Below are 10522 nucleotides of genomic sequence, written 5' to 3' on the forward strand. Positions count from 1 at the left end.
TAGTGGGAAATGGGATTGAACACAACCGATACGTATGTCAGAGTAAGAAACACTTTAAATATATTCTAATGCCACCATCAGAATGTGACTGAAACTCTGCAATGTTCATAGGTAAATGTAAACACCACTTCATTAATTGTGTTAAGTATAGAACAAAAATACAGGACACACACACGGTTTCAAAGTTCAAAGAAAAATACTATTAGGACACCAGACTCTTAAGTATAGCTATCAAGTGCCATGCAAACTTACTAGAATTAGCTGTTGCAGAGCCAAATGCAGACTGACTAGGCTGCTGTCCAAACACTGGAGGTTGGCTGCTGCTTGACACTGTCCCAAATGCAGGCGGTGGTGCAGGCTGAGAACCAGCAGAAAATAATGCTGTTGAAGACGATATAGAGCCAAAGCTTGGAGGGTTAGGCTGGCTGGCACCTTGACTTTGTCCAAATGTTGGGGTCTGGCTAGCACCAAATGCTGGACTGGCAGATGGTGCTGAATGTCCAGTGCCAAATACAAAGGAGGATCCTGGAAAACAAGAAATACTTAAATCAGTAACATCAAGGCTTATATAAGTGTGATATCCCTTAAGAAGCTTCTATAAATCCACAAATTCCAAGCCACTTTTCAGACTCTTGCTTCAATCACGATCAGATTACAACAGTGACACTATTTACTAAAAACACACACTACTTTAACGAAAACTTCAATTAGCTCAACTCTCCACCTATGCAACCAATAATCTTTAACTAGGAAGAGAGGTGTGCCTAGACAGGGTCTTACACTGTTGCTCAGGCTGACCTGAAACTCAATAGCTTAGGCTCAACCGTTTTTTCTAAAATGGCGCATCTCATAAGATTTTCTATGTGTCACTGTATGACAACTCACATGCAATACATCCACCATCATTATTTGGCTGCTTAAAAACTTGACATTTCAAAAAGGCAACTTGGAAAAATTATCTATTCTTCCTAAATTAGAAAACACTATTCTTAAGAGTTAAATATACTCAACCTGAACATAAGGTTGAATATGAAGGTGCACTTACATGACTTAGAGACACTCAAGCCACTTGAACAAGGGTACACCCTACTAGAATGTGCTACAACTGGCACACTTTGAGCAAAACCAACCCAACTACAAAACCTATTTTTCCCTCCTAATACTAAAGTACCTGAAGAGCTGGTTGTGGTTGTAGCTCCAAAAGTGAACCCAGAGGATGCAGTACTGTTACTACTAGCTCCTGGTCCGAATACAAACGGAGGGGCGGCTGAGGCAGTGCTGGGTGTGGTGGCTGGCTTGCTATCTTGAGGAAATAGCAAAGACTGAGATGTACTGGGCTCGGCAGAGTTACTGAAGGCAGAGCTACTGACGGGATTGCTGGCCTGTCCAAACACAAAAGCTGCCACAGGCGGGTTAGAGGAAGAGGTGGAACTACCAAATATGCTGCCACTGGATGAAGTAGCTGGTGCACTTGAACCAGAGGAACTGCTGTTCAAGAAGCTAAAAACTGGCTTTGCTGGATCTGCAAAACAGTAATTGAGAAACAAACAAATCTTTAAGAACAAATCTTCTAATAACATTTTCCTAGAATACAAATATAATACAAATATAATAGTCCTATGACTATGTATTTAAATTTAATGTGAAACACACACTGCCTCACCTCCAAATTCAGATAGTAGAAGCTGGGTGCGGTTCTGTGTCTGACTGTAGTTTATATCACATTACAGCAGCAGCATCGTGACTTCAATTTATCCACATGAACAAATCAACAAATCAACCTCCCTACCACACTGACTGAACTTTTGCAGGCTGCCTTTCTTCCCAAATTCCTTGTGCATTCACTTTCCCCTAAACAAACTTCAGAAGCAGCTTAGCTTGACAAGATCCAGAAAAACTAAGAACTGAAATGAAGGGAACAAAAGAAATACTTTCCCCCAGGAATAAGTATATCTTCTATGTTCTTATACTTATTTATTTAGAGTCACTGGCATTCTGTCAACCCAGAGAAAAGCCTTTGATTTTGTATGGTTATCATAAATCTAAAATCTGACCGAAACTTTCTTTTCTACTTTCCCAGTATTCAACGTTGTACACTAGATGGGACAGGGCAACTCCTTGCTACAGGTGATGGTAAGATTCATGATCTACTCTGGTTACAGTATCTCATTTTTTCCCATTTATAATAATAGGTAATTTTAATTCTAATTTTTTGTAAGTTGTTTTCACATTTACCAAGTAAATATTGAATATAGAGAACTGCTTCTGCTTGTGTGAATTTCCCATTTTGGGGTTGAGTTTTTATTGAGGGTTTCCAAATTATTACTCAAAGGTGTTAATGGAAAAGTGTCTAATTTACAATCTTTGCATTTCTGAAAACAGCTACATTTTGTTCTTATGTCTGATCAAATTTGATTAGTTACACAATGATTCAAGGTTATTTCATTGATAGGGCACTGTTTGGTGCTAGGGATCTAATCCAGGGCTTTGCACAAGCCTTTGGAGAATACTCTATCAATGAATTAATGTCCAGCTCAGTCATTTCCATTTTTAAACGAGTGTCTTTTTCATCCAATTTTAAATGAATGTGTGTAGGCATCAAATACCCCCAGAGCTGGAGCTATAGGCACTTGTGAACCACCTGAAATGTGTTGGGACCCAAACTTGTGTCCTCTTCCACGAGCAATATGCATAATTCCCGAGTCTCTACAAGTCTCAAGTGTCTTACTTCATATACAAAATACCTTCTGGTCATTTTTTCTAATATTTCCCTTTGCCATTCTCAGATTTCTGAGATAATTCAATTTCAAAGGCACTTACAGATACAACTGTCCATCCTAAAGCTGTTCTGGGAAACCCCCATTACAAAAATCAGACTATCTAGACAATGCTCTTCCTACTACACCACTGACCAAAGAGCTTTCTTTATTTCAGCAAACTTAATTTTTAAATGGGGTTGTTTTTCGCTACCTCCTTTTTCATTTTCAAAATTGCCTATTTTCCTTAAACATTTCATGACTCACTATCCATAACTATTTGTAAATAAAAATTTATCAAAAATATTCTCTGACATGCATCAATTCTAATTATAAAATGTCCAAATGACAGAAATATGTTGCCCATTGTGTACTTTTTATTACAGCCATATTTCTCAATATTAGATCTGTAGGTATCCCATTAGAATCATGGCAATTTTACTTCAATTAAAACTGAAAAGCCTGAGTTCTTTCCTCAAGATTTCTGAAACCTTTTCTTCATTATTTTCTGGCAGCCACTAAGTGCATTTATCAAGGCATCAAATACAACTTGGAAAAAAAGTCTTTTAATATTTACCAGTTGTAGTATTAGTTTGATTTCCAAATGCAAAAGTGGCCTTGGCTAGCTGATCAGACTCCTTCACAGATGGTTTTGTCACACTGAAACTGAATGTCGGCTTAGAAGAACTCTCATCTTTGGTCTGCTCTGAATTTCCAAAGGAAAATACTGGTTGACACTTGGGCTCCTCATTGTCAGCTTTTTTCCCAAATACCAGGGAAGTAGAAGTAACAGGTTCTTGCTGTTTCTCCTCTGTCCTTCCCAAAGCAAACATTGAGGCGGATGGCAAAGAAGCAGACTCCACTTTACCAAATGTGAACCCACCCTTCGTAGCAGAAGCATCTTCTTTCTTTGCTTCTGTTGTCTTGTATGTGAAAGGAGTCACTGAGACACTTTTAGTGTCTATGGTTCCAAAGTTGAAGCCGCTCTTGTTCTCTGAGGTCACTGTGGTGTCACTAGCAGCACTGGGGGGGTTACTAACACCTGCACCAAAGCTAAAGCCTGCAGATGAAGATTTAGGCAGCTCCTCTTTCTTTTCTTGCTGCCCAAGAGTAGATACCCCAAACTGAAATGGAGCTGAAGAAGCTGGGTTGCTTAAGCCAGAAGAAACTCCAAACTGGAAATTATCATTCTTGCTGTCAGTTTTAATTTCTTCAGGTTTAGAATCAGGCAACATTCCAAATTTAAAATCTCCAGCGGGTTTAGAAAATTTAAAGTTTGTATTCATGGAATTTGTAGACCCAGAGTCAGATGAAGTGCCTAATTTGAATCCTCCTTGATCTCCAAATTTAAAATTTCCAGTGCTTGTAAACGTTTGAGAAAGCCCAGAAGAGGATGATGGAATACCAAATTTGAAGGCTGAGGATGCTGGATTTAAAGATGAAGATGTACCAAAACCTTCAAAAATAGAAAATATATAAAAAGACATCAAATTAATGTGATTATCCTCTTAACAAATATAACCCCTGAAAGGCACAGCATCATAGGACAACTCTGAAAAGGCCTATATGCCACTTCCACCCAACAAACTGGAAGGTTGAAAAAGGCAACAGAACATGTATCAGTGAGGATACCAGTATCCTCAGGAAGCAGTAGGTACTTCCCTATCCTGTAGACAGAGATCTGAATCAGCATCAAAGCTGCTGGAACAGTCTATCAATATCCCCCAAAATTCTAAATCACATATCCTCTGACTGTAATTTTAGAGCTGTAAATTGTCTTTAAATTTAGACGTACAAAAACTATAATATCCAGGCAGCTATAAACAAAGAATCTGAAAGAAAAAAAAATGCCAAAAATAACTCATGATAAAAACAGAACAGAAAATGTAGGTGATACACAACATTCCTGACAAGAAAAAAAGGAAAGCAGAATACTTTGGCTGTGTATTTGCTTCGGACAGGCATAAAGCACCTTTGGAAGGTGTATAACATGTATTAACCATGACTCTTACCTTCGTGGAGACAAAAACTGAGGAAAAAAAAAAAAAAGCTAACAGAGACAGGAAATAATTTTTCTTTATGACCCTTGACCGTAATTTATTTTAACTATTTTGACTGTTGACAGAAGCATTTAAAAATACTTAGCATTAAAAACATATGAAATGTCCAGGCACAGTGGCACAAGCCTTTAATCCCAGCATCTGGGAGGCAGAGCATCAGTTCTTTTTGAGTTTGAGGCCAGCCTGGTCTACAGAGCAAGTTCCAGGACAGCCAAGGCATGTTACACAGAGAAATCCTGTCTCAAAAACAAAACAAAACAAAAACAGGCATGAAATGAAGCAATTATTAATAAAGATAAACATCATCATTATGGCGATTAAGACCAAAGTCCTTGGTGCTTTTCTATTAATAAAAAATTGAGTATAAAGTATTTGGCTGGCTTAAAACAAGGACTATCAGATGATGGCAAGACGGACAGACACACAATACTACCCCACAAATAAAAGCACACAATAACCAAGTTTTTCAATAAGACTTTCATCCTCAGATAAACCATCAAGCATGTCAATCATGTAGACTAGACTAACATAGAAACCTGTCAGTCATGTACACTGACATAAAGTAGGTGTGATGTGCCAAAACCATGTTTGACTTTTTTTTTATTTTTTTTATTAATTATAGTTTATTCACTTTGTATCCCAGCTGTAGCCCACTCCCCCATCCCCTCCCTATCCCTCTCTCCTTCCTTCTTCTTCTCCTATGCCCCTCCATGTTTGACTTTTGATTTGCAAAGTTAGAAAGCCATTAAAGACTGAAGTAAATTAGAAAATAAGATCCTAAGGTGTAGGTTCTCAGTTATGTAAGAGTCAAGTTCATACTCAAAGCAGGAAACTGAGTAACACAAAGTACCTTATCCAGATACATGGGTGGCATCTTGATCCTGAGATGCCTAATCTGATTTTGCCATTCACAAATGACTGCTAAAAACCCCCAACAACTATGTCTCGTTTTATATAAATACTTAGAGGAAAACTGCCCACACACATTTCACTTTAACTAGACATTAGAGGGTTCTTCATCTTACCTTTAAACTCAGACTTTGTGCCTGGCTTTGGACTTTCACATGCTATGCATTTGGTAGAGTCTGCTTTATTTTGCACTAGGCACACTTCACAGTCCCAGCTTCCCTCAGGTTTTTTGAATTTGTCCAATCCTAGACAGCCTCCAGAAGACAGAGAGACAGGGACAGGACTGCTGCTTGAAGCAGATATCAAACCTAAAAGCAATGGGGAAACTGATGAAAATTTTAATTTCTATTACCATCTTATTGACACCACTGACTGAACATTTTGAAATTCATTAACCTTTCCTATTAAAACACAAACACTACCAGAAACTGAGCCTTAGACTACTCAGATTTTATTTAACATTGCAAATAAACATCTTTCTCTAACCTTGCTCAGTAGTGACCTTAAGTTCCAAGTTTGAACTATTCCCAGTTTGTATGTGTGTGCTTGCATGCGTGTGTTTGTTTGTTTTGTTTAATTTGGAGTTGGGATGATGTCTCAGTGGTTCAAGTGCTTGAGTAATAACAGGGGGACCACATTTCAGATCTCTGAGAACTCACAAAATTCTGGGTGACAAAAAATACTGGGTGGACGCAGGCCACCTGCAATTCGAGCCTTGGAAGGTAAAGGGAGGCAAGGGCTCCTTAGAGCAAGCTATTAAGCAAGCAAAATAACCACATTGGAAAGCTCTGGATTTTACTGAGACCCTTTATCAAAATATAAGGTAGAGTTAATAGTCCTTTTAATATCTAGCTTCCACAAACACTCATACCCCAGATATATAAACACACCCCACACACATATACACATTAAAAAGAAAAAAGGTAGGGTATCATTCTAAAAAATTAGGGGCTCTGGCTGGGGGTGGGGTGGTGGCTCATTCAGTCAAGTAAATACCTTGCAAGAACAAAAAACTGAGTTTGATTTCCAGTAGCCACATTAAAATTAAAATGTGAAAAATTAGGGATTATAAGAATAAACTGTTGCTGGGTTTGGGAGGCACATGGCCTTTAATCTGAGCACTGTAGGAGACAGAGTAGACTTCTGTGAGTTTAAGGCCAGTCTGGCCTATATAACAAGTTTCAGGCCAGCCAAGGCCACATTCTGTCTCAAATTGTCCTTAATTCTTCAACTATTACAGAATTCTAAAATACAAGATGTAAATTTCAGGTAATACAGAAAATACCCATATACATTGTCAACTTCAAAGTATATACCTCTGGCTTTGAAAATTATTCTTCTGTAGACATAATCTACTTTATAATTCGGCCCCATACCTATTTTACACATTCCTGCTAGATTCTTTTTAGCAGACATTTACTAAAGTAACTAAGTTATAGTACACAAAGATTATTAAAATGTGTGTATGTTCCTGGTCTAAAAGAGAAAAATATAAGCTGATGCAAGCACACCAGCAAGTGGTAGATAGATCTTAAGTGTGCAAAGGAGAAAGAAACAACAGGAAGGCACAAGAAGACATCAAGGTAATGGCTCAATCTTTAGGCAAAGCCAGCATGTTTGTGGAGAGGCAAAGCCAGGAAGGATGAATCAGCAAGGTATGATGTATGAAGCAGGGAGCAAATACAGCCATTTATTCTTGGGTTCTCAAATTTCTAAACAGCCAACACTGGCTCCACTCCTCCCATAGCTGTGGGAACAAGTCTCTGCATTTTAACATATGTTCTGTTCTATTCTGCCAACAAAACTGCTGTCTAATGTCTATTGTTGGTACACTACTCATTTGACAAGATTTCACCTTCGCTGATGGTTGTAAGCACCAGTGTAACCATTTCCTCACTTCTACCTGCAACCCACACTTCCCTGCTCTTTATACATTAGTCTAGAGGCCCGCAGTCTCTTTAGGTATTTTCTAAGTCCATTCAATCTGTCTGATCCTTCTGCTTTTCTTGAGACTTCTCATTTTCCTTTTTGAGAATTTTTGTACGATGTGTTTTCATCATATCCACCTCTTCTTCCACTCCAACTCCTCCCCCAAGACCTTCACCCACCTCTCAAAAATCATGTAGCCTTCCATAATTGTTATATAGATGTATGTAAAATAAGTATTACCCATATGTATATATTTGTAGAATAACCACTTGGACAGGAGCGACCAACCCATCAGGGGGTTCATACCTGAAGAAAACTAAGTCTCCCTCCCTAAGCAGCCATTAGTAGGCAGGACTGGAACCTTGTAAAGCCTTTTGCCCATCTGTGCTGGAAATGTTGATTGATGTGTGTGGTCCTGTGCAGGTCCTATGCAGGCAGCCATATCAATAAGGGTTTCATGAGTGCAACATGCCTGTCACGTCCAGAAGAAACTATTCTGCAGTATTCTTCCCAGCCTGATGATCTTTTGTCTGAAACAGTACCCTCACTGAAAGAAACCCTTGGTCATCATCTTATTCTAGTCACCTGCAGAGGTTATTCAGCCACAGTTGTTTTTCCTGTCTGGTTAATCCAAGATCAGTATCTGATTTGGTCCAGACCCTTAAGACAGCAGAGTTCAGTTTGGAGCTCTGCTACTCAATTCACTAAACTCACATCTATTCCCATGGCTTCAAATATCAAAACTATGTCCTATAATTCCCTAAATCTGTATCCCAGTACTACGGGGCTGTAATCCCTACAATGTATCCAAAGGCCTAAACATCTGAATGCCAACTTGAGTAATCTGCAATTAATCTGTCATTAACCACACACTGTTCTAAATCTCCATATTCAATTCCACCTTGTCATGTATATTACACTCACAAAAATCTCCTAGGCTGTCCTTCCAAAATCTGTTGCTCAGACTTTTCACAATCATTCTAGTTAGACCCTTGTCTAACATCATCTGAGCTCCATGGGCACCAAACACATATAACAGACAAACAGACACAAACACACATACATATACACACACACACAGGCAAAACACTCATACATAAAATATATAAATAGACTTGAAAAATAAAATTTGGGCTCAGAAACATGGCTCAGCAATTAAGAGCATTTGTTGCTCTTGCAGAGGATTGGAATTTAGTTCCTGGAATCACCTCTAACTCCAATTGCAGGAAATACAATACCATCTTCAGGCTTATGCAGGCTAGCACACATATACCCATACAGAAAGACAGATACACATAGAGGGAAAAAAGTTTTTTTTTCCAAAAATTAAACAAGTGCTGGAGGCAAAGGCAGGTGACTTCTGCTTCCAGGACACGTTTGATTTTATACATTTTATTTCCAGGCAAGCAAGGCTTAAATAGTTAGACCCTACCTAAAAACTATTAAGAAAAAATTAAAATTTAACCAAATCATCCTTCTGTTGACAGGGCATTGTGCCCAAACCAAAGCTGGTATTGTTTTCATATCAATTCATAAAGACTTCTTTGCTCCTGAATAATTTCCTCATTCAAAATTTCATTACCCATCTGTCAACTCAGAATTCTGGCTTCCTCCATGCTTTTTCTGAGGCAAGGAGACAATGCCAGATGGGAAGAGTCAAATATTTTGGAATAAGGATTCTGATAGTCCATTTTTTATGCCAGAATGAATTAGAAATAGGGGTGGGGGCATGATTTAAGAGTCTCAGGAAAGAGATCCAGCCAGTAACAGAGCAATCTACATACAAGAAACAATCTACTTACAGAAACAATCTACATACCAAACTAACATAACAAAAAGAACTCTTAACTCTTAAGATAATGTGTTATTTGCTATCCGTATTACCACACACTTCCAAAACGAATTTAAACATCTGCTGTAATTCTTTAAATTTTCAAGAAATATAACCTCAAACCACATTCCATTTTTCTCAACAAATTACAATCACTAACAATCTGGTAAATAGCACAGGGCTACAGGTGACACCAATAATACTCAGAAATGGATACTAGCATAAATCAGGATGCCTACCTCTTAAAGAACCTTTATAAATGACCACTGACCATCCTCATTTCTACACAGACAAAAGAAGACATGAAGGTCTGAGACTATCTCATTCTGAGAGCTTTCAGTGTCATTTGGTAACTACACTAATTATCACAAAGAGAAATTATTTCCAATAATATTACAAAGAAAATGCAGGTATAGAATGAACCAGTTCACAAAGCATTCTAAGTGAACAGGTAGTCTTAGTCCACAAGGCAGTTTGTAAAAAATGAAGATGGAAGAAGAAATGCTCATCAGGTACCGTTTATAACACCAGGAGTAGTCTTAGCCATTTCCAAAGTTAAATATTCTACTAAAGTAATAGGAAAAACTAGTCCACAAGGCAGTAAAACATACCTGGTTTCTCAGACGTACAGGAGACACATCTGCTGTCCTCTGCCTTATTACAAACACAGCATACTGGACACTCCCAAGATCCCACAGGCCTTTTGAATTTCTCTCCAAATCCTAGTGTACCCGTGTTCACAATGGTGGAAGAGGAAGCAGTCGCAGGACTTCCTGAAGTCGCCGGCACTGTAAGGACCCGCTTCACGCCAGTGCCTGGTTTGGGTGTTTCACAGGCTACACATTTTACTGCTTCAGGCTTATTTTGCACTAAACAGGTATCACAATCCCAAGTTCCTACTGCTGGTTTAAATATATCTCCAAAGCCTGTCCCTGATGTAGAAGCTGGTTTGTCACTTTTACTTGGTGACCCAGTTACAGTTTGTTTAGCAGTTTCTTTCGGTGACAGTTTTGCTCCTTGACAAGCTATACACTTAT

At 38.5% G+C, this 10522-nt stretch overlaps 1 protein-coding gene across 2 annotated transcripts in view; it reads right to left on the minus strand.

The window, feature by feature from the left end:
* The window catches only part of Nup153 (nucleoporin 153), a 55668-nt gene that overhangs the window by 2533 nt on the left and 42613 nt on the right, over positions 1-10522 (minus strand). For both annotated transcript variants that reach the window (XM_021642821.2, XM_060372475.1), the window contains 5 exons: positions 10097-10522; positions 5842-6033; positions 3334-4212; positions 1172-1522; positions 253-525 (listed from right to left, as the gene is read on the minus strand). The exon at positions 10097-10522 is cut by the window's right edge and continues 177 nt beyond it. In XM_021642821.2, coding sequence (XP_021498496.1) covers positions 253-525; positions 1172-1522; positions 3334-4212; positions 5842-6033; positions 10097-10522 — 2121 coding nt within the window. The remainder of the gene's footprint in view (positions 1-252; positions 526-1171; positions 1523-3333; positions 4213-5841; positions 6034-10096) is intronic.

This window comes from Meriones unguiculatus, chromosome 19, assembly GCF_030254825.1.
Source record: "Meriones unguiculatus strain TT.TT164.6M chromosome 19, Bangor_MerUng_6.1, whole genome shotgun sequence".
NCBI classification, from domain to species: Eukaryota; Metazoa; Chordata; class Mammalia; order Rodentia; family Muridae; genus Meriones; species Meriones unguiculatus.